The sequence below is a fragment of the Tubulanus polymorphus genome, chromosome 4 (genome assembly GCF_964204645.1).
Source record: "Tubulanus polymorphus chromosome 4, tnTubPoly1.2, whole genome shotgun sequence".
Classification (NCBI taxonomy): domain Eukaryota; kingdom Metazoa; phylum Nemertea; class Palaeonemertea; order Tubulaniformes; family Tubulanidae; genus Tubulanus; species Tubulanus polymorphus.
In genome coordinates this window covers 7,330,866-7,356,154 of record NC_134028.1, presented here as the reverse complement: position 1 = coordinate 7,356,154, position 25,289 = coordinate 7,330,866, and the positions used below count along the sequence as shown (strand labels likewise).

Genomic DNA, 25,289 nt, shown 5'->3' with positions numbered 1-25,289 from the left:
GATACATTTATTTTAGTTTGGACCAGTAATAAATGGGCATTAAATAAGTCCGATGCATGGGATTCGAACCTAAACGCCTTTAAAAGGTCTAGGTTATTTCCCATTCACCTAAGCCTACATCATCATAGCCCAACCCGGAAGTGGTGATTTTATGATTTATCATGTTTTTGGAACCTATTATCGTGCGGATTTTATAACGAAAGCAGAAAGATTGGTTCTTCTGGTCGAAATCTATCCCGGTAGTCGTGACCGAAATTCGAGCCTGATTTTTCTGGACGGGATGCGCGTACAAGTAAGTGAATTGATGCAGTAGGCTATACGGAAGAAGAAGAAATCAGCTTGCCTTCGATTTGTGAATGATTAGATCAATCATGCACAGTTTGTCTCGTCGTCGTCACTGAATCACGAAGTCTCCATCCAGCAGTTTCTCATTTTTGTTGACTTTCTACGAACAAATTGCAGATCGTTGAAAAAAATCCTTTCAGGCAAAGATTAAGAATGTAATTTCCATCAGCTACTGGTACAATATTTTAATCCTCCTTAATCTTATGTCGATGAGGGAGAGGAGTGTTTGACTGTATGGCACTTCTCTTTCTTGCACTAAGATAAAATCGGTCAGATTTTCACCTCTTAGCCGCAGCTGTCGCAGCATATCCTCGACAATGTTCACCCAAGGATCCAAGAGGAATTCACAAAATTTGAAAGCGAAAGTGATTTATTTTGAGGCTTGAAAAAATGATACATTGTTTCTCCTAATCATTGCGTAAACTGCAATAAAATACTGCGGTGAAAACACACTGAGAAGGTTAAACAGTCTTTAGAGACCATGATTTGCTAATAATCTTGCCTTCCCAGTTAATGCATTTATTGGCTACTTTACCCTCCTGAAATTTTTATGGTTTTTTATGGTCCAATCATCTAAAATACATAAAACTATACATTGAATTTGGTACCATTTTTGGTATTTTGCAATTCTATGCAGTGAAGATACAACATATATATTACACAATGAGTGTCCTATTTACAGAGTACCGTGCATGTGCTATTGAATTCAATATTAAAAAGATCTAAATTTTTCAATTGTGTCAAGTACCCCTTTGAGTGATAAATACCTGCGCAGTAGGCCTATAGTACAATGTAATTATTCATGAATAATGATGAAAGGACTGGAATAAATTTTGGACATACGCCAGGTTTTAGTGCTGATTTTTAGTTGGTAATTCGGAAACGCACAGCCATGGTAAAAAAGGGAGAAAAGTAAATTCAAATATGATTTTGTTTGAGCTGAATATTAGTCGAATTAAAGTCGAATTAAAAATTAAAGGCGAGTGGTCATTGTTCTAAGCGTATTCGCAGATAAGCTGAAAACGAATTGTGTTAGTACCCTTCCGTTTCTCAGCTTGGTTATAACTTCTAACGACGTTGACTTCATGTTTTGTAGTGGTCTTCGTGCAATATTTGAATACCCGGGTACACGCCTTGTTTAGAATAGTGCAATTTATCTATCGCCCTCATTATTGAACGAAATGTTGTCTAGTAAACTCCGGGGGCCGGTTGCATAGTTATGGCTTAGACTTAAGACCAGTCTAAGACCAACTTTGTTCTATAGCCAATCTAACAATTTAAGACCACTTTTGGACTTAAGTCAGGACTGTGCAACTGGCCCCTGGGGCTGGTTCCATAGTCGAGCTTGATCGAAGTTTGTCGTGTAACGATTAGGAGGCACTCACCGCGTTTCAAACCCGGGTCCCGTACGTAGCAAGCATGCTAGACCATAGATCGATAGAGCTTGTCTACAAATTTGCCATCGCTTTTACAGATTGTCCTTTATCAGGTTGCACTTACCTGGAAATCAGGGAAAAGTCAGGGGAATTTGCTTTTCTCTAAAAAAATCCGGGAACTAGTGTCAGGGAATTTTGTAAAAAAAGCTTCAGGGAATAGTCGGGGCAGTTTGATTGAGATGCTATGATCGCGCGTAGAATCATCAAACAGTCACTGTAGACCCTGTTAATTGAACAGATCATGGAGTCAGGGAAAACAATGTGCATGTTAAGGAAAAGTCGGTGAAAATCAGGGGAAAGCAAGTCAAATAAAAGTAGCCATGCTGTTCATGCGTAACACTCGAATCTATATATGGTCTAAGAGATTTCAATTTGTATCTTTGTTTTCGTCACAGATTATCAATCTGCGTCATGTCACTGTGTGTATGTGCAGATCAGCGAACTGACGTATTCAGAAAGTTTGAGGTCACCGTTCTATCTGCAAATAAGAATATCGTACGATTTTAAATTTAGATTCATAAATATTCTGTTTATCAGTGAGTCACTGAAATAGAAACCTCGTGAAATGGCAATTCGGTTCTTACGTGCATCAGACGAGTATGAAAAAAAATGGAACCTTTGTCAAGACGTAGGCCCTATAGGCCTATGCCTTAGGTTGATGAATAAAATAATACCCTGTTTCTCATAATATATATATATATATATATATATATATATATATATATATATATATATATATATATATATATATATATATATATATATATACATATATATATACATATATATATATATATATATATATATATATATATATATACATATATATATACATATATATATACACCAATCCATCAACCGATATTTGACCACGTTCCACATATAGGGCTCGTCAGCTGACAGTCTAGTGGCATAAAGCTAAGCCGGCTATAGTGCTGGTTGCGCTGATGACAACAGCTGACTGATATTTGGAAAACCTATGATAATCATATGAGACATTAATAAAACATTACCATCCTGCAGATTACGTAACTAATGATTACAGTGGTAGTAATTTCTACTGGATGGAGGTTTCATATGATGGATAGGTATATCGCAGGTAAATATGTGAGGCGTTTTGAACCGGGTCCTTATACAGGTTTTGGAAATTCATGGAAAGTGGGAATTTTATATTTTGCATCATGTTTCAGAAGTCGTGGTACATGCTTCGCTTTGTTTAAGCATTGTTCAGTATCGAGTGAGTAGTTTACCGTGTGAATGCGCTCTCTTAATGAGCACGGGCCAAATTTGACTCTTGCCTGATCGTGCCCGGGCCAAATCATCTCTGTGTGATCGAATTTCCTACTTCACTGACTTGATCATGTCGGAGTGGAATAGAATGCATAATTGGCAAATCTAATCGTGACTGTTGAAATTTAGATTACGTATTTCACTGTCACATTCCAATTTCAGATGCGGTGTGTATTGAAATCCCGCGTGTCTACTCAATAACTGTGTGTACAGTCAAATTATTGCAGCAGATTGGAATAATTTCATTTCAAATATCATAAATTTGCCTTGTTTTTGTTCAATTGAGATTCGGAAACCAAATATTCATTAGGCGAACGAATAATCTCTCATAGAATATTTTCAGCAGGCTGCGTTGAATCGGTGATATTTTTTTTTGTAGTAGAAATTCTGGAGTCCAGTTCCACAATTCCGAGTTAAGATTTAACTTCGAGTTAACTCATCGAAAATGAACTAACTTTAACTCGGAGTTAACTGTAACTCACAACTGTGGAACTGGGTTCAGTTCCAGTATGTTATGATTACGGGCCTATGATCGGGTCTGGCTATAAAGCCTTAGATGATTGCGGATTGAGGAAGGTTTTTGGTGGTGATCACTGTTGAAATCTTGTTCTCGTTGTTATTTGTCTACAGGGGTCATTGTTGAAGATGATAGTCAATGCGTACATATACTATGTCAGGGTTCATAGCGAGTCTCCGTGCTTAAGATTACTTTCGAAAAATTTAGCAAGTGTTTACTTTTTGCAAAAATATCAAACAGTTTATTTTGGCTATATACATTTCCCCCATGAATTGTGTTTTTGATGGTTATCATGCCTGTGATCAAAACTTTACCAATTAACAAAGTTCATTCAGACCGGTATGGTATATTTTAAAATTCTCATATAATGTATTAGCGGAATGTTTACTGGGCTAGTTTACTACTTGAGTCTGTCAAGATAGGAACTCTCTGGTCTGTATTAATACTGCCATTCATCAGAACACAGGGAAAGTTCTGTTTTTATTGGGGGGGGGGGAATTCGAAAGTTTTAAGGATTTGTGGTCACCCTATGGTCAAAACGAAATGTAGTAAAGTGTAAGGTCGTAGCGATAGCGAATTTACAAACATATCACAAATAAGTGATTTTTTTCTATAAGGCTGATCCCAGGTCATCATCTATGTACTAAAGTATCATTTTGAAGGTAAATTTCAAAAAGTAGGAATTAGAGGGCATTTGACCCTTAAGCGTTCTGTTCACAATGATCGTGGATCTCAGGTAACCTGAGTGTACATAAGACCCGATGAACGAATCAGTGACTAGACCTCTCGATGTGACATGAGTGTTCTTAAGACTCAGATGATCGGATTTTAGTGCGACCCGAGTCCGGCTTTAAAGCAGAAATGCTATTTTTGAAATTAAGAGTCATCTCAATTAAGCTCCGTTTTTTTTTGTTTTACAGGTTTTTCTATCGCGTGAAATGAATTCTCAACGTTCGTCACAAAATACTCGCCGATCGGACTTCTAACGACGCGCGCCGAAGAGAAAATGGCTTCGCGAAAGGACAAATTCTTACCGAGTCGATCGACGAAGGACGTGCCGAATTTCTCGATTCGTTTCAACCCGAGTTTGCACGATTCCGACGGCGAAGACGAGGATCTGTTTTCGATTTCTGATTCGTTGAAATTCGAGCGCAAACGCGCGGCGACGATTCCAGCCCCGGTGACCACGTCGTCTGTAAAGGCCGCCGCTGAATCGCAGAAACGCCCGAGCTCGATTCCGGTCGCCGGCGGCGAGAAGAACAACGGCGAACAAAATTCGGGAAAATTCAGCAACTTACTCGACGAGATCAAGGAAAAAATCGCCGATCCGTTGAACGTGATTTCGGAGAAGATCAACAGCCTCTCGCCGCTTCAGTCGCCGAATTCTCAGCCGACGTCACCGCGTCGACAAAGCGAGGTCAACAGCAAAGTCGTTCAGAATTTTCGACCGCGCAAATTAAGCGACAGCGGTTTGAACGTGGGTTCAGCGTCTCGAATCGCGGCCGATGCTACCGATTCGAACGAATCGCCGTCGCGAGTTAAGGACGCGGTCGCGGCCGATGAGGTGGAGTCGAAGCCTCGAGTTGTGGCGACCGCGGCGGCGACAACGACGGTCGAAAAACCGCTGCTCGATTTGAAAACCGAAATCGAGAATTTGCTTTCGTTCGAAAGTAGCGGCGCGACGGCTGCTGAAAAACCGAAGAAAAAACCGCCTCCGCCGCGACCTCATCAACCGTCGCCGAAGACGAAAACGAAATCCGATTCCGATCACGATAAAAGTTTCGACGATATTTTCAGTTCGGAGCCGTTGGAGGACTTTCTTGGAAACTCGACCGGTAGCAACGCGGAGTTGTGGCGCGATTCACACACGCTGGAAAACGACGACGCGGGAAATATGACGTTATCGAATAATACCGAACGAGATTCGTCGTCTCAATCGGCCGTTCGACCACCGGATCGAGCCGATTCCGGCGCGATTCAAGACGCCGGCCGACCGACGACGGTTGCCATGACAATGTCTAGTCTGTTGTCTTGCGCTACGCCGGAGGAAGACGACGCTCCGGCTATCGACGCGCCGGACCGATCAGATCAATCAAGCGATTCGCGCGATCAATCATGCGAAGCTACCACTGCAACTAGAGATAATGATACGACAACTAGTTATCGAAAATCTGCCGAAGAAAGAAAAATATCGCCCGTTCGGCCGCCGCCGTTGCTGCCCGGGCAGAAATCATCGCGGTCTGATATTTACGTTAGAAAGGAAGACGATAAGAATAAAATTTCGAGTGAAAATGACCGTAAAATTGAGCCGTCTGTGATTACTACATCTACTACTGATCAAAGCGATCAATTCGCGTTCGCGACGTTGAAACAGAAGTTCGTAACCGATTTGCCGCGTTTCCCGTTGAGTCGCGTCGTCGTCAGTTCGGCGTTGTTGTTTTTGTATTTGATCGTGCCATGGCCGCCGTACGTCGCCGGCATGATCGTCGGCGCGGTCGTCGCGGCAACCTCAATCGCGTTCTACCTGTGGCTAATGAAAGAGCCGACGCCGAAGGAGCCGTTCGAAAAGTTCGTACCGCCGCTGAACGAGCTGCCGGCGCTGGTCGTGCCGGAAATAAAGGAGAATCGCAATTCCGACGCTAATTTCAGGGTACGTATAACCGAATATTCGAATTTTCGATTTAACCCATTCCAGTGTCCTCCGTATGCTTGAATTTCAAGGGGCCGCATTCGTTGTTGTGTGTATGTTATCGTGCTGGGGCCGATTGCTCAAAAGTCGGTTAGAGTTAACCAGTGGATAGTTGACGTAGTGACAATTGAAATTTCATTGTTACTATGGTATTTAACGACCGGTTATATTTAACCAACTTTTGAGCAACTGGCCCCTGATGTTGTTAAAGAAATTAAAAGCAATCAACCCTTCCATTCCTGACATGTGATATACCTCAGAGAACCCTTGGTTTACCTCAAGCCCTTGCAAATGATGAAGTTAGGACCCGACTGAATCGAATCCGAAAAATTTATTTACATAATCACCGTGGAAACTAGACGTTGTTGTTAATTGAAAACGGTAACTTGCACTAAAAAAATTAATAGCAATTAACCTTTTCCTGACTTATCATGTACCTCATAGAAAAGTTCATTCCCTTGCAAAGTTGGGATCCAAATGAATAGTCTGGCAAATTATTTACATTGTCACCATGGAAACTAGACAATGTTGTTAATCGACGACAGTGAGATTGAACGAATGTACAATATCTCTCTACAAAACCGTCTAGATAACGAAATCAAAGGTGTGAATACAAGGAAATATGTCAGTTTATTTAATATCCTTCAAAAAATTTCAAAACATTTGCTCTATAACAAGCAATACCTGTATCATACCCGCTTATAGGCCTAATGCAATTCTGTTGTTTTGTAATACAGAAACCTGATTAACACTTGTTACATGACATGTGTATGACCACTTGGACAGAACTACATGTAGAAAACTGAAATGAGACGCAACGTTTCAGGAGGTGGCAAAACCTTTCAAATCTCGGCTTTAGTGAAGAGGGCCCCAAAGTAACGTGACAAGATGTACTTCTCCAATCCCTGTATAGAGTTAAGAATTTAGGACCGTACATGAAATAGTTCATTTGATGCAACAAAATAATAGAAAAGCATGCGGGCTGTGAATAATAATGCATTAGCAAGTATGACAAATAGTATTTATGCCACAAAAATTTTTCATTACTTCCCCCTGTTGTTAATGGACAGACAACACCCACATAGCACTACCCACATGGCAAGCAGCTAGAATAGATTTGAAAATTTCCCTAGAGCTCGGATTACAATCTCTGATAATACATATGTAGTTTATTGGCCAACTTCATCATTTATAAAGTAGATGTACGTAGATAAATAAAACCTAAAAAAGATGGAAATATTGGCAACACGACTACTTCTTTGTCGTCTCGGACATAATCATTTGGGAGTTGGCCTATGTTATTCCTGAAAAGGGCCTACGTAGGCCACTTGTCCTTCACTGACAATTCAATTTCTGCAAACTTTTCATGTCACTTCAAGGCTCTCTAGATGACAAAATCACTCAGGATCAAGTTACTCAGTTGCGAGTTAAAATCTGACTCGGAGTTAACTCATCGAAAATGAAATAATTTCAACTCTATCTCACAACTGTGGAACTGGACCAAGTATTTTGTTCATTGCCCAATAACGGGTTATTATGGTTAGGGTCATTCATTTAGAAGCTATGTGACAAAATCTGCACTATGAACTACAGTATAATCAATTGATCAATTATAATAGGCCTGAAGAGCAATTTCCAAGAATGAAATTTGTTGGATCCCTGGCATGAACTTGTGTTTTGCAAAATGTAATCTGCTCACCAAGATATAACGGATGTAATTTCGTTGTAGGGTTGGATGAACGAATTGCCTCACTACGACCCGGACGATTACCACATCAATCAGACGAACTCGGTATTTCTGACATTGGAGAACGCGACGTTGCGCCTCCAACGGCCGCGACACAACGTGCCGAAACGCGCCATGTGGGACGAGACGACACACAGCCCGAAATTCATCCACCAGCGTTACTACGACCTGAAAGGTTGCACGGTGCGCCTCGTGCCCGGCGACCTCGTCAAAAAGCGTCTGTGGAGCAAGAAATATCCGATCTGCTTGATAATCAACAAACAAACGCAATCGGGTGTAAACGCCGTAAACGCGGGGGCGACGATGACGAAATCACCGCCGCTGTCGACGCATAGCTCACTGGACGACGCCGATTTCGAGAAAGGTTTCGAGTTCGTTTCCAAAGAAGCGTGCGACGAAGTGCTGTTGTATTTATTCGCGCGTACGAACCGCGAGAAGGAGGAGTGGTATCGTCGCTTCTCGGCAGCGGCCGCGGGCGTTCACCTGAACACGCGTCTCGCCGATATTCTCACGCGCAGCGTTTCGGCCGATTTCAAACGCTGTCGACAAAACTCGACCGATTCGATCTCGTCGATGTGCTCGGATCCGGGCGCGAAAGACGCGACGACAGCAACGACGACGACGCAAGACGAGCAGACCGTATTGCAGCAGGAATACGCGCGATCGATGGCGAAGGTTATTCCCGCGGACGCGTCAACGACGTCGAGGTCGCGGTCGTATTCGTTGATGATCAAGGACATGCAGCGCGGCGGCGGCTCGGCATCGATCGTCGGGCAGATCACTTGTGATCCGCAGATGTTCTGGTTCAACGCGCTGTTGACGCGAACGTTCTACGATTTCATACGCGACAAATACTACGCCGACAAGGTGTCGGAGAAAATTCAGAAGAAACTCAGCAAAATTCGGGTAAGTTGCTGGAGAAGCTTCATGATTCAATTAGAAATTTACCACAAGCCAGGGCGAACTTCGTTTTTCACAGCTAGTCGACTAGTGGTCAGAACTAATAACCCAACGTACTATAGTTCAGTCGTAACGTATTTCACGGTGTTGGCCATCTTGGAAGGATGTCACAACTACAGCAACCATTTGCGGGCCATAGGCCTAGTTCGGACTAATTGACATTTGGTTTCGTTAAGTTCGACTATAGTCGACTAACTCTGATAACCGAAGTTGGCCTAGGTAGAAAAATCTGATTTGACATTTAGTGGCTTGTGTAATAATGGGGAAAGGGAAAATACTTAAGAATACAGGGATACTGATCTAATCTACTCAATTTTGATGACCTCCCAGCCATCTGCTGGTGGGTCCAGTTGCTCAAAAGTCAGTTAGATTTAACCAGTGGATAGTAGACATATTGTTAATTTAAAGTTCATTGTTACTATGGTATCTGCCGGTTATCTTTACCCAACTTTTGAGCAACTGGCATTTGTCTTGCAGTTGTCCAGGGACCAATTGTCCTAGAGTCTTGCTGGTGCAGGCGAGCAGTTTACTGGCTTGAACAGTCGAGAATAGGGAGTAGTCTGTTATAGTTTGGTTCCGGTTCACGTGTCTACGCTATTCATTTCAGGTGCCATATTTTATCGACGAGTTGACGATTACGGAAATCGAATTAGGAACGGAGATGCCGGTTGTGCGTCGCGCCAGTAAACCGTATCTGGATGAGAGGGGCATGTGGTTCGACGCCGACATCGCATACAACGGCGGATTCCGCATGACCTTGGAAACGAAGGTGAACCTGATGAAATTCAAGAAGAGCCAACAACATCGTGAAAAAAACGTTCGACAGACCAACAGGTATTGGAAGCCTTTCGTGGTTTTTAAGGCCACTTGGGGCTTTAGTCCCAGCGGGCTATTGCGTTCACTTTTCGTTCATCGTTTGTCCGTAGACGGAATCCAGTTATTTTGGGAAGTTTTGAGGACACTTCAAAGGTAATGTCTTGATATTTGGTTACATGTATCTACCCTAGACACATCTTCAGCCCAAAAACTGGCCCTGTCAGAATCAAGATGGCAGACTGGCAGCCATTGTTGTTCGCCAAAATCAGCACTTTTTACACGTTTTTGAACTTTTTGAGGGAAATTATGAAGACGCGTTGAATATTGAAATTGTTAGATTGTCGAGCATTTGAAACCACTTCCCAAGTGGGCATTGTGTCCCTGGGCCCCTAAGTTCGGGTCTGAATATTCAGCTAAAAGTAGGAAATGAGTTCTCAGCTGTTTTCGTTAGTGGTCTAAATATGAATATAGTTCATTCGTCGTAATATGCAGATCTGTCAAATCCTTCCCGATGGCCTGGGCCAATTTTATGAAAAATGATATACCTAACGTTAACTGAAGTAATGAAGATGATAAATTGATTTTAAGAGTTAATCCTTTTGTGAAACTGGGCCCTCTGAAAATACCTCACTTTCTTAGCACGTGAAAATACCGTCTAGATGTGAATGCTATTTTTCCAATCTACAGGTCGGCGATCACGCATTCAGACGAGGAAGACAGCGTTGAGTCATCTTCGGACAGTGATACGGAGGAAAACACGATACCAACTGCAGCCGACGAGTACGTATAACATAACTGAAATATTTAATCCTTTCAGTGCGAATACACCGCACTGTGGTGTATAAATCAGTGATAGACTTTGTTATTAGTGTTATTAGTAGTTAGATTTATCTCTATTGAAAGACGGCAGCACCTGTCAAACATAGTGAAATATAAATGAATAACAATACACTGCACCACGGTGTAGACGCACTAGGTGGTATGCCCGTTATTCAACGCACTGGGGTGGAATTTTTGAAAATTTTCAAATTAATCTCAAGCACTTTCTGGTATTTATTAGTCAGCACCGAAAGGGTTTTAAGGCGTTTCAACTCTTTCAGGCAAGCGGCGAATGCTCAGCCGGCGAACAGTACGCAGAAAAAACTTCTGCGCATCGTCGACAAGATAACGCAGTCGAAATACTTCCAACAAGCGACGGAGATCAAATACATCAAAAAAGCGATGGAGGAAGTTTCGAACACGCCTATAATACTGAGCGTCGAGGTTCATAGTTTGGTCGGGGTACTAACCGTCAACATACCTCCACCACCTACCGATAGACTGTGGTAAGTATGAATTACAAAAAAAATTCCAGTTTTCGCGAACTAAGTTTTGACTTAGTCATCGTATATGGTAGTTGCTCAGAGCTACAAACCGTTCTTGATTTTCAGTATTTTGTTGCTATTTTGTCCCGAAAAATACTGACTTGATTTGTTTGATGCGTACAGCATGAAAGATGTAACTGAGGGTCATAATTTTGATGACTGATAATTTGAACATTTTCTTACATATTCTCGATGAAATGTTGAAGGAAAAAAGTTAAACTTGTTACTTGATTGCGTGTGTAATGACTACATAGGAAAATCCTTCTGAAACTAAGACCAGCAGAGACTAGTTTTAACCGTGTAGGCCATCGATTATGATTTACGTACTATGTCGACAGGTATGGATTTCGAACTAATCCGCGATTGTGGATATCGGCGAAACCGAAGGTCGGGGAAAGAGCCGTGACTGTTACTCATATCACCGAATGGATCGAAAAGAAATTAGCACTGGAATTTCAGGTGAGAATTCGCGAAATATGAAATAGCAATTTCCGCGTTGTACTCTCTACTCACCATTTATGACACACTAATAGTCAGATGGAAACTGTATTTTAGAATTACTCCTAAGGAGCTCAGATATGCGCAAAACACTTCCCTGGGGATGAAGCAATTCTGTTTATGCCATCAATCGGCGGCCAGTTTTACGGACTGGTATTAACTTTAACCCAGTAGCTAAATCAATTGAAATTGAATTAAGAGTTCACCCTGGTTTAGAGGTAGTGCCAGTCTATAAAACTTTCCCCTGATACATTCATTCAAATCACTTTCATCGCAATATCCTTCGTTTAGATTTATCGCCTTAGGACATTGTTCTCTGGACCCGGTTCCACAGTTAACTCTTAACTCATAACTGTAGAACTGGGTCCAGGGCGCCAACTGTGTTTGATTGTGATTCGATTAAACATTTTTGTCTTTTTATGAATATTTGCAGAAAGTGTTTGTCTTGCCGAATATGGACGATCTGGTACTTCCGATAATGAACGAAGGTCACGTGGATAACCCGTCTTGAGAACGAACCGCCGCCTTACTAGGGAAATGTTGAAAGCCTGCTGAATATATAACCTAAATTGTGGTCGCTTTATTCGTATCTCGCTGAGAGTGAACTTTATAAAAAGACGTGAACGTTAACTAGTCAATGTATAGATTTGTTTTACCGAGGCAGTATGGCGATAATAATCTAAAAACGCATCACTTACCGGGCAAATTAGAAAAAGCGAAGCTATTCGTGATACACGTAATACAATCACTTGCGAACAGTTTGGAAAGAGAACTTTTCATGTTGTGCGCTTCAACATCCACCTATGTTTATAAGTAATAACATACCGTTGTGCCGGGGCATTTTAGTTAGTGCGAGGTAGTAAGTTTATTTTTAGATTTGCTTAGTACATCGCAGCGGTTGAAGGGAGTATCTTTTTCGAAATATGATGTACCAGGGGCTAGTTAGACTGATACTACGTGTCTTCGACAGAGGTTAACTCTTTATCAGTTTCAATTCAGTAAGTCCTCCGGTTTAGTCTAGAGCCACGATCACACGGAGATGATTTGGCCGGGGCCAAATTGGCACGGATCAGGCCCGAGTAAAATTTTGGCCAGTGCCTAATTAATTCATACGTATAACACTGAATACAATGCTTTAACAAAGCGGCGTGAGTCACTTCAGGAACCAGTTTCGATTCACATGCAATATTTTGACCTGTGCTAAAAACCGACACAGGCCCATTGGGCACCCATGTTAACAGTTATTCTGGGAATAATTTTGCGTTGCACAGGCCAAAAATGCTCGTGTGATCGCGGCTTATAAAATTGGCCCTAGGCTATCGTTTCAGAATTCAACATCAATTTCAAATGGATACCTGGCCCTTGAGACATCTTCAATGATTATGATGTGTAGGTCCCCCACAAATGCTACGCTATTCCCTGACATTGTGTTTTTTTTTACTGTAAAGAAATGTATATTACTACTACTATGACTATTTTATGGGTAGCTTTCACATGACTGATGGTAAATATGCGATATATGAAGTTTCACTATTTTTCTATCATATTTGAATATAGTAGTTGTTTATTTATTTTGTGGATAGATTATCGATGTAAATGAAACTACAATTGAAAGTCTTTCAAGTCAATCAAGTTCATATACGGAACCGTAAAAATGTGTCCAACTTGAGTAATATCTGAATTGGATGTTAAGAATGTTACGAAAAATATTTAAACAAACATCTGAGTTGATTGGATCCGATTTGGGCGGAGTCTACTGTATAATGAAGACCGTGAATATTTCGGCCTGGATATTTTTTAGAACTCTTGAAAATTCTAGATCTTAGAATTCTTCAACTTTCCCAGATTTTTCATAAGTTGACAAGCACCGAGAGTATGGTGAAGTACACTGTATTGTGATTGATTGATTGATTGATTGATTGATTGATTGATTGATTGATTAAGTAATTGATATAACAAGTGAATGTCTCATGTAGGTACCAGTATGTATTAGTGGATAGTCAGCCAAAAAATTGGACCCACTCTAAATAGGTACAGTTAATCTTTTCCTAGAGTACGGGCGTTGACTAAACACATATTTTAGAAACAGATGATGTGACAAATGTATTTTTGCAGACATATGAATTATTATTTTTGCTACAACCATCTCCTCGACCCTGAGTTAGATTTATCAGTGTCTTTGACGAATAGAATGAAGGTCTTCCTCGATTGAAAGTTTGACAATTCAGTGTAATTTATTTTCAAAAGGCCAGTGTGTGAAGGAACCTTGTCTATGCGACTGGTTTCGGGCGGAGGTCTTAAACCTGTCTTTGGATCCACGTCTTAAAGCTTGAACCAGCGGCTGGTTTCAGATCCACGTTTCTGAAAGCTGACCAACTGACTGTTTTCAGGTTACGTCTAAAACTTCAAACTATGTGGAGGTCCAACGACAAATCGTTAGTGATTTATCTTTCATTTGACTCAAAAACATTTCTACGTATGGTGCGTGTTGGAATTGTGAATATTGTGCCGGGTCAAATGGATCCATTCAGCAACTGCTGACAATCAATCGGCTCTACTCTTCTTTATTTCATCGTAATTTGAGTGTCGTTATTCTTCATTTATATTTTCTCGTCTTTTATTTCATTTCACTTTGTGTGGTACTCTTAAAACTATAACGAAATTCGTTTTAGAGTCCATGCTTTATCTTACGTAATTTTTAGGTGATATGTGGTTTATTAAAGTAAGTGGCCATCCATGAAATTTGCGTATTCGGAGGGTTGTTATATTTTCACCCCCTAGAAATGCATACTACATTTGTAGGAGCTAAGGCTTCTTCATTTTCCAGTGGGATTTCGAAAGGGTTCGCCATATCCATGCCGATTGGGGCATATGAAAGACCATTTATCTTATGAAACATTCCTTCCGCTTAATTTGGATCATTTGGGACCAAAAAAATGTATCCGGTTAACGGGAAATCCAGATTAAAAGTTATTTTCGTGTACCGGTATATAAGTGAACGAATACAATATTTTCCGGGTTAGACCAAAATCCGGAGTAAGCTGATCCGGATTAAGCGGGGTTTTACTATTTAATTCATATAAATGTTACTCATTATTTGAGTAGAAGTAATGTTTTATAAGATAGAATAGTAGATAGATGTCCCATCACCCTGTCGGGGAATTTGGTGCATGTTAGCAGTTTTCCTGCAAGCGTGGCATTTGGATTCCGGAAATTACCGACAATTACGGTTGTTGGATAAATTTGACCTTTTAAGATCGAACAGCGATTAGAGACGATATTTCGTTGATGGCTTCACGGAGATACGTAACATTTTTTCCATCCTCGGTACTTTTTGTTTTAAGCTAGTGAGCTATATTGTGGATTAGGCAGTCGTTTTCTTTTCTTCTCTTTTTTTAGTTTAAATTTTAAACCATTCCATGTGCGTTTGCTGCGTAATGCCGTGTTATAGAATCAGTAATTATTGTTGTTGGCTTTGAAATATTTAAGTGTGTGGGCAGAGTCTATGAATATATATTATCATTAATATACATCAATGAATAATTGAACGCGTATATGGAAAATAAAGATATTTTATCATAACTGTTACCGTTATGGATACGATAAAGAATTTTGTATATTTTTGCAGCATTGCGTTTGCGGTATCTTTTTTGACTATTCCAGAAAGCCTGTTGTGCTTGCTGAGCACATCCCAAAATTCAAACCTATGAATGAGTGGAATGCCCTGTCCGATCCCCTTCATGATATTGACTCTCTCCCAGCATTCAAAGGCCTGATTTTGGAGAGTGCCTTCAATAATAGTACAGTGGAACCTCGTTAATACAAGTGAAATTGTCTATTAAATGGGTTTTGTATTATCCAAGTCTAGAAAAAATATGAATATCTTAGCTAGGACATGATGGAAATCATCGTAATAAACTGGTTTTGTCTTTAACAGATTCCTATTAATGAGGTTCAACTGAACTACTATTTATAAGGTGCTACACAAATGCATAATCCTATCCTATGAATTCAATCACTTGTAGGCAGCCAAACTTCGTTCAAGGCAAGGTCTATCCTGAACACCCAGACAATCGAAAACTGGAAGAATATCGATAATGTATTGAATATCTAGATAGGTGGGTCCAGGCAGCAGAAATCCAAGCCCATTTGCTGCACTCTGCCATTTTGAATTTCAAATAGGTAGAGGTCTTAGATGTGATGTCATAATTTGCCAACCAATTTAGTGGAGGGATTTAGAAACTTTGAGAGTCCGTCAGGTGTCTTGTTCGCCAACTCATACATAGTAAGGTCACATGGAAAAAGCACATAGCTCCAAAACCATGAACCATGGACATACATACATTTCCTCCAATGACATTCAATAACTTCCTGTGGTTCATTACCCATATCCTTCACCACATAAATCAACAGCAGCCATAAATGATATTGCCAGATCAGGAATCATCCTAACATGAACAAGTTTCCATTGTATTGTCTCTAGCCATGACTCCACTTCCCTTGGAACCAAAAAATAACAATTGGCTAGAAAAGCGGCACATAATTCAAACAACTTTTTTATTTATGTTTTTATATTTTGTATATCTACAACAAACCGTTATTCATTTCCCAAACTAAGTTGTTAATCAATTCACACAGAAAATATTGAAGCGTATTACACTACTAGATATTGGTCGTTGGCATAACTGATAGTGTACAAATATTGATTAATTTATCTGAACGTTCCTTCCTAAATTACGAATAACTTCTAAAAATTTTTTTATCTATATAGGTTATCTATAGGATTAGATTAGGGTTTGTGGCTGGTTGCGATTTCGGATTATGCGGCCACAAGGTCGGGTTGGTCTCCGGTTGCGGAACGGCGTGCGGGAAGTATTCCACGATGTGTTCCATCGTCAATTCGTTCACCGGTGGAATTAGGTCGTATTCGGCCAACTGAAAATTCAATCCGAAAATATTAATGAGTTTTCGAGAAAAAAAAATGTTAAAATTTGCGTATGACAAGCTGGGCTCAGATAATGAGGTTTTCTAATCGTAATGAAATTTAAAATTCTGAGATAAAGACCTTGGTTTCGGACCTTACTTCTTATCACCATTCAGCTCGACTTATTCTAAATTTTGAGTCACAAACGCTACATCTTACCGGTAATTGAATGTATCATATCAAAATTGAGACGAATCCGTGATCAGAAGAAACTTACGTGAGTTTTAGCCTCGCCGATCTTTTCGCGCAACATTTTCGTGAATTCTTGCGTTCGTACTTCCTGAAACAAGGTACCGAAAAATTTACATTTTCAATTGTTCAATTTGACGCAGGCGCGCTCCATCGACGTATATTAGATTAACGCTGACTAACCAATATGCTATAGTGCTGGAGATAATTTGAAAATTTTGAAAAATTCCACCCTAGTGTGTTGAATTACGGGAATACCACTATAGTGCGTCTACACCGCGGCGCGGTGTATCGTTAGTTACTAGTATTTCACTATGTTTGACAGGTGCCGCCATTTTTCAATAGAGATAAAAACTAATTACATCAATACACCGCTGTGCGATGTAGACGCACTGAAAGGGTTAAACTTACCGCTTCTTTCTCCTGCTTGTCGATTTCGGCCATCATGTTATTCTTATCGGCTGGATACGGAACCTTCAAACCAGCGAACTGAAATACAGGTCATCAAAAATCATAAATACTCATGAACTCGAAACAAAATTGATGTCATCAAATAATCAATACTGAATTCAAAACAAAATTTTCTATGATTGACATTCAACATTTTTAGAATATGAAATAAGTTATCATTTCTTAGTTTGTATCAATCGTCTTTGTTCTGGATTTGTATATATTTCACAATTTCTGTAGTATCTCACAGTATTCCTGAAGATGACGATTAGTATATAGTATAAACTACACTAGCTCAAGAAAAACATTTTCGGTTTTTTCGTCTTATTATGGGATTCTCGTAATATTATGAAATGAAATACTTGAGTACTTTAGTACGACACTTACAGCTTTTTCAAACTCTGCGACCAGTCCTGCGGCGTGGATTTTATTCTTGTAGAAACTGAAGTCAATCGCTTGAATACTTTCGGGATGAGCATGTACCCTTTAATTATAGAATTTAGAAAACAATAATGACAGTTTCATAAAATGCTGGTCGGAATAAGTCTAAGAATAGTAAATGATCGCAAGCATATTCTATTCATATGTTCACAAACCACTAACCCAGATGATTAAAAAAGCTACTAACGATCAAGTTACTTACTGAGGTCACACACGACCGATTAACCACCAATAAAATAATTGAATTAGATTGATTTGTGACTTACTTCATGACGAAATGGTCGGATTTCGCTTTGAAAGCGCGGAAATAATCGGTCTGACTCTTGGGGACCTTCTCGGCGAACTTCACCCAGTCCACTGCAGACTTAGCGATCCTCTTAGAAGCCATCGTGTTCGTGAAAATGAGTAAAACTCGAAGATAATTTCTCGAAATGTTCAGGAAGGGTCAGAAGGTCAAGGACTCACGGTACAACTATTTATCGCCAGCAAACGACTCCGAAAATTTTAGAAACTTGAAATATCATATACTCATATATTAGAATGAAAGGAAATAAGTATTTGTTTGGACAAGAACTACTCAATCTCTTCTAAAAATAGCCTGTTGGATAACGAAAACTGATTCAAATCCTTTGATTCTGATATTCTCGGAGCCACCCGTTCTCCTTAGAGATTGTTTACTTCCGCATTTTTCAGATTGGAGGATATTCGACAGCTCAAAATAAGAATCATCTGAATTTCATCTTCGTCTTCAGAGCTGCCGCCTGCAAAAATGTCGTTTCGTGATTTAAGAAGTAAGAACTCCATTTATTTGATGGTTAATTTTGACAAGACAGGCATAAAGCTGAAAAAAAAACAAGTCAAAAAAAGGGAAAAACATGAAAAAAGAGCAAAAACCCCTTGCTTTTTTACACAACCTGTCAACTACATGCACTGACTTCCAAGATTTCCACCTTCTTTTTCAGATTTCACTGAAATGATGCGGGCTCTTGGTTATCCCCGGTTGATCTCCATGGAAAATTTCCGCACACCAAACTTCGGTTTAGTTGCCGAAGTATTAAAATGGCTGGTGAAACGGTAAGTAAGCTAACGCCCCAAAAAAAATCGTTTAGTCAACGTAAGCGAAATAGAAGACAGACAGTGTCCTGTCTATGTGGCTTGGTAGTTTGGGTGTTACGTTCATTCTTTTTTGTGCAAACCTTGTTTCGGATATACCAGGTTTGATCAAAACTTATGGAGACGGCAGCTCAGACAGCGCTAACAAGAAGGCTTATTTCTCCTAGTGAACTGACATAGTTTAGACTTTATTTGCCCTCTATGTGGTTAAAAAATAAATAGAGCAATCAAGCATGAACAGCAGTACAGGTTGTTCGCTTATAAGTATTACAGAATATTGGCAGAACTTCAATATTACTATTAGGCCTACAATATTACAATACATTATACATGTACGTATTCAGTTATTACTATTTCCATCACTTTGATGGATCAATTGGAACAATCAAGATTAAGCACTCGTCCGTCGAAGACAGTCGACTTGTTTGTAGCTAGCAATGCTATTGCACGATACATTAAGTTAACTCCAACGCCGCCCCAGCTACCATCGTTCCAAATTGACCGTTAGAATAAAGCAGAGCTTGTTTACATTGCCAGCCAATCAGGAACTAAATGATGTTACAAACTTAGAATTTTTTTCTGTCACTTTCTCTTAGATATGATCCAAATGAAGATTTACCCTCCGACGTAGACACCGAACAGGACAGAGTGATTTTCATCAAATCCGTCGCTCAATTCATGGTACGTACATTACGACCGCAGAATGAAGAGTTTCGGGAGCACCTCGACTCAACCAGAATTTCTACAGAAACTAAATGCTGGAAAATCTTATTTTCGAATCCAATGCGATTTATCTCTGCTCCACTTTCTAGGCGACTAAGGCGCACATCAAGTTGAACACGAAGAAGTTATACCAGGCGGACGGCTACGCGGTGAAAGAGATGCTGAAAGTGACGTCGATTCTGTATAACGCTATGAAAACGAAATTGAATCCTAACGAACAGACGAACGACGATGACGACGATATGAGTCAGTTATCGTTCGATATTTCATCGCGGGTAAAAAGAATTTCTTGGGTCGAAGCTCAAAATTGTTCTCAAGTTTGATTTTAATTGAACTAGAGAAGAAATTTATGCATGGAAGATCAAGTAATTACTCGTTGAATCCTTGATAATTATCACAGTAGCATTGCCAGTACCCCATCGAATTGAGTAATATTTGAATTAAATTTAGAATGTGTTTAGATAGGTTCCTATTTGAGGTGACTGCAGCCTAACCAACTGATTTTCTTGTCCATAGAAGTTTTTATAGTTTAACAACATTATTCTACCGGTAGTTTTACGTTATGGATGTATACTTTTCAGTTGAACGACTTGAAACAGGCCCGACTGTTAGCTTCTCAGATTACCAGTAAGGGGGCGTCGCTGTACGATTTACTCGGCAAAGAGGTTGATTTGAGAGCGGTCCGATCGGCCGTGATCGCTCGTCCGTTAGAAATCAACGAAGTCGAAAGAAGTTTGACCGATTCTATAAAAGCTGTTGAGGTAAGTTATCGAATCATAATTTCCCATTTGGTGAACTTTCTAGACCTGGTGTCTGAGTTAGAAATGAAATATTTGAATTGAGGTGGGTCGGAGAAATTTGAAAAAATGAAGAGGGTCAGTGAATATGTTTGAATTGAGACTGGTTATTGAATTGAGAGGTGAGAAAGTAAAGAAAATCATAACTCCAGATCAACAGCATTCTTATCTTCTTATTGGTTCGCAGGCTTCCGTTACGAGACTGTCAGTCAGTTTGTATGTCTGGTCTGTATGTCTGCGCTTTGTTAATAGTGGGTCGATCTTGATGAGACTTGGGTACAATGTTGGTATGGGGGTCTAGTTGTACAGGTGCAAAGAATGGCCCCAGTGCCCAGTCACTAAAAACTCTTGTTTTTCAGCAACATGACCTTAAAGTGACCTCATGACTGAGGAATGGGGTCGAAATTCAAAAAGTTATTTTGACAAGCTTTTGGCCCTAGATACAATATATCCGAAACGCAATGGGGAATAACGCATGGTAATTTTGGAGTCCAAGATTCAGGCATGAGCCCGAGAACCGTTGTCGCCTGTGGCTTGTTTCAACATGCATTTTACCAATAATTGAAAAGTTGAGTAAGAATGATTTTTTTTCGATTTTTCAGACGGAGATGGCTAAAACGAACGACATGATCAACAACGTCGCGTCGGACGAGGCGAACCTCGAGGCGAAAATCGAGAAGCGTCGCCTGGAATTGGATCGAAATCAAAAACGACTGCAGACATTGCAGAGTGTGCGTCCGGCGTACATGGACGAGTACGAGAAATTCGAGGAGGACCTCACGAAACTGTACGATCAATATCTCATACGATTCAGGAACTTAGCGTATCTCGAACAGCTCTACGAGGATTACACGAAAACCGAACAAGATCGATTCGAGGTAAGAAGTATATGGTATCCAGACAATACTGCCCCCGGACAACTAATAGTTTTTCTAAAGTTAAGAAATTCTTAAGTTTCCTCGGCAAATTTGGCAAATTAACTACAATCTTGACAAGGCATTGAAAAATGGCTGAAGCAGTTGTCTGGAGGACAATTGTCACGCATTTTTTAAGTGACTCAGTAAAATCCTCGACCATATCGCTGCCGGTGTAACTATTTAACTAATATGAATCGTTTTGATTCTGTCGCCTAGGAAACGGAGATGTCGTTGCGTCGTATGGCCGACAAACTGAAGAGTGAAGATAATCACATACAGGTGGCAGCACGTGACGAGGAGGAGGATGATTTTAAAGGTAAAATGTCGCTGTCTTATTTCATCACAGATATTTGGCTACGTATACAGTGGAACCTAGTCATTACAGCGCACAGAAAATAAATTTCTGTTCCTTATATCCGATAGTTTTTCAGATCCAATAGAAATTATTGATATTTTCGTATTTGAAAAGAAAATCTTGGTTTGTTAGAACTGATAATCGTTATTGTGGTCATTTTAATGAGGTTCCATTGTATGAAATGCTGTCGTACAGGTGAATTTTATCACAGTGTAACCTCGCCACAACGAACTTGAGAAAATCTGTTCATCATAACCGATAGTTTGTTCTTATATCCCGTATGAAATCGTTAAAATTTTCCTATTTCGGATGAAATTCGAAGTTTGTAATCACCGATAAATCGTTATATCGAAGGTTGTTATAACAAGGTTCCACTTAATTTAGAACTTGTTAAATGTGAAATTTGTATAAAAATTTTCCATTGCGATAACGACCGATTTCATCGCGAGTAATTCAATAATTTCACCGATTTATTGCGTTCAGGACTCGTTGATGATGATGAGGGAGAAAGTGAATCCGATGAAGAATTCGGAACGTCCAAAGATCGACCGGTTCATAACAGACAAAGACAACGCGTCGAAGGTAAATCAAGCCAACATTTCTCATGCGTAAATCAATAGTCTTATTTGACTGTCTTCCTTGGATCTGGAGCACCTCTCTGCTCTCGGTCAGCACGTTTTTGAAAATCAGGGAAATCTGTGGGAATTTGATGACAAATTTTACCAGAAATGTGGAAAAATCAGGGAATTCGGATAATGCTATTGACCATGTATTGCTTTATCGATACATGATTCAATGAGAAATGAATAAATAACATTTTAAACTTAGAAATTTCTCTGATTCACTCAATTTTGTGTAATCACATGGAAAAATCAAGGAAAACTCAGGGGATTTGTAAATGGGCATAAAGTAGCCTCCCTGTATATACATTATGACCTATTTAAGTAAATCAAGCCATTTCTTAAGTTGGATTTTTTAACGCATCAAAGTTCCTAAGGCATTTAACTTACATTTAAGAAGATTTCACAGAATTGAATTTAGTAATTAACAGTCATGTAGTTCAACACCTAAAACGTTGCTGGTAGGACATAATCTGTCGATTCTACTTAACCTACTATTAGTGATGCCATCTGGTGGGATAAGTAACTGGTTTTGTATCCACCCCATTGTTTTTGATAATAGTTAATATCAATTTAGAATTCCTAATATCGGAAAAAATGGAAATATTTTTTAGCAGTGAAACCGACGTCGGCAGGTCCGCCCGGGCAGCGACAGTTCGGCTCGATGGGAGCCGACCTGTCCGACGACGACGACGATGAATCCGAAGAGGAAGACGAGGATGACCTAAGCGGCGATTCGGACATCGAAATTGATGACGACGATGATGGCGACAGCGAACTGGAGATAGGGGGCGCCGCCAGTGGACGACCGAAAAACCAGCCAGCCGACGATAGCGATAACGATTTCTAAATACGGAGAATAAACTCGAAATCGGGTCATATGTAAACGACCCAGTTCCACTGTTCTAAGTTGTTTTATGCAGGTACCAACCCGGATCTACCCCTCTAGGTTCAATTTCAAGGTTTTTGATGAAAAACAATTTATTTTCATTCGCTCTATTAGTTATTTTAGGACTTGCGCTGTATAAGATTTTTGTGAAATTTTTTCATGACACTGCACAGGAGTGCGTCATCATTACCGATGAATGAATTCTCCAAAAACCCCTCTCTATTGGGACTGATAACCTTAATTTGGTTTCACTTCATCCTGCAGTACATTAAATGAAGGTGTATAATATACATGTACGATGTTTAATACGGATTTCTCTTAATTTCATTAGTCCGAAATAATCTCCGAATTAAGCGAGGTCTTCTGTATTAATTAGTATATTAAGCGAGGTCTGTCTTCTGCTATACATGTATGTTAACTTCGTTGCAGTAAATATATCCGTCCATTGTTTTCTAGTTGTACTAATCTAGAATGATCAATAAATGTTCGATTGATTTTACGTTTGTGTTAATTTCAAATATTTCTATACTGTCAGGATTCATCCACGTGAATTATCTACCTACATAAGCATAGCTGCCAACTGTTCCTGATTTTCAGTTCTTCCTGAGATGTTACTGAGGTCTTGATTAATTAAACATTTTCTTCCATATTTCAATGAAATGTCACTGAAAAAAAATTCAATTTGATACTGATGGCACTTTTCTGAGGTTGGCAGCCCTGCGTAAGGTTATCCAATAGTGGTCGTGGAATTGAAAATGGTAAATTCTCGTCCTGGAAAGACACCTGTACTCCGGTCAAAGAAAAATAGGTTTGAAGGAAATAGGCCAGACAATGTGTAGATTACGGAAAAGTAACAATATTAGAAATTTTGATTCGTTAGTTCGGTTGTGTGTACATGTAGCTATACTGAATTTAATACACCATAAGATAAGAAAAGGAAGATCAAATCACAAATGCAAGCATTTTCTGTATACTGGAACCTCATTTTAACGACCTCATAATGTTTTTTCTGATATTACAATCCTACAAATACGTCCCATAGAACAATTTCAATAATTTCATACTTCACATGGATAACAAACTACCGGTTATAACGAAATTACATTTTCTATTCTCCGGTTCCCATCTTTGTAACGAGGTTCCGCTGTAATTGAAATTACAGAATTGATTTATTTGACACTTGAAGATAGTCTTGTACCAATATATGAATAGAATTTTGATTCTAATCATAAAAATTCCTTTTTTTCTGATTTTGCAATCCCACAATAATTGAGTCAAAAAGAGAATTCTTGAATAGAATAGTATATATATTTGCGCAAAGTTTCGTCTAAAGACAATCATCAGGCGTACTGAGAACGGGATTGTGTGCGCGGTGGTTTTTTTTTAATATTTTGTCATCCCTGCATTCGCAGTATTGCGCATCACCAGCCTCTTCCCAAGCCGTAGACCAAATAATCACTTTTCCGCCTAGCGGAGTCGACGTGTGCGATTAAACCGATGTTTTTTTTTCTTCGATGAAATGTGTGTGGCCCCGAGACTTTATTACCCAAATCTCAGGAGATTAAATGCGTCTGAGCTTCAATTAACAGATAATCCTCCGTGTCTAGCGACCTGGCCGGGCACAGGATCCTCCCTCTGCCGTGCGATAAGACGTTCATCAGGGAACACATTCCAGAAACTCTGGATCCAGTAGCTATTGCTTACTCAGAATTTGAATTTAGGATCAAAGGATTGGAATATGAACTAATTATAACTCTAGATTCAAACTTGAGGAGTGTGGAACCGGGCACTGAACTGTGGAACTGGGTACTGAACGTGAACGTGAACCTGCATTAACTAGTTATTACTTAGTTCATTCACTGTTTGATCAAGTAATTCGCGAGATAAACGACAATTATGTTTGGACTCGTGTTTGGATTGTTTGAACTGTTTATTGTTTCGATAACGATCGGCGGTGATGAAAATGTATCTTGGCTGAAAAAGCTCAATTCCACTTGGCCAGGTTAGTAAGCTGATATCTCATCTTAATGATTTGTAGAATCAATCGTTTTAATTGTAAAAATGAGAAATTCATATTCATTCCACCGAAATTTTAGTCGAAATTCAGGATTTGAAATCCCTGCCACAATGATTAGTTCTACATTTTGAC

The 25,289-nt window shown here is 39.7% G+C and overlaps 3 protein-coding genes across 3 annotated transcripts; 2 read left to right on the top strand and 1 right to left on the bottom strand.

The window, feature by feature from the left end:
* The first annotated feature begins 172 nt into the window (after positions 1-172).
* LOC141903237 (testis-expressed protein 2-like) lies at positions 173-15,074 on the top strand. Its single transcript, XM_074791320.1, has 8 exons — positions 173-292; positions 4,509-6,238; positions 8,007-8,930; positions 9,592-9,818; positions 10,488-10,580; positions 10,901-11,125; positions 11,503-11,623; positions 12,096-15,074. The coding sequence occupies exons 2-8, from the start codon at positions 4,595-4,597 to the stop codon at positions 12,171-12,173; spliced, it is 3,312 nt and encodes a 1,103-aa protein (XP_074647421.1). The 5' UTR covers positions 173-292; positions 4,509-4,594; the 3' UTR covers positions 12,174-15,074.
* A 1,150-nt stretch (positions 15,075-16,224) lies between these two features.
* Positions 16,225-18,186, bottom strand: LOC141904015 (ATP synthase subunit d, mitochondrial-like). The gene is made up of 5 exons (XM_074792455.1): positions 17,993-18,186; positions 17,673-17,769; positions 17,247-17,324; positions 16,864-16,926; positions 16,225-16,597 (listed from the first exon to the last, which is right to left on the bottom strand). Exons 1-5 carry the CDS (start codon positions 18,112-18,114, stop codon positions 16,439-16,441), a joined length of 519 nt encoding a protein of 172 aa, XP_074648556.1. The 5' UTR covers positions 18,115-18,186; the 3' UTR covers positions 16,225-16,438.
* A 216-nt stretch (positions 18,187-18,402) lies between these two features.
* Positions 18,403-23,619, top strand: LOC141903483 (clusterin-associated protein 1-like). Its single transcript, XM_074791604.1, has 9 exons — positions 18,403-18,517; positions 18,689-18,800; positions 19,436-19,520; positions 19,652-19,837; positions 20,144-20,323; positions 20,962-21,237; positions 21,493-21,592; positions 22,115-22,213; positions 22,866-23,619. Exons 1-9 carry the CDS (start codon positions 18,496-18,498, stop codon positions 23,099-23,101), a joined length of 1,296 nt encoding a protein of 431 aa, XP_074647705.1. The 5' UTR covers positions 18,403-18,495; the 3' UTR covers positions 23,102-23,619.
* Positions 23,620-25,289: the final 1,670 nt, after the last annotated feature.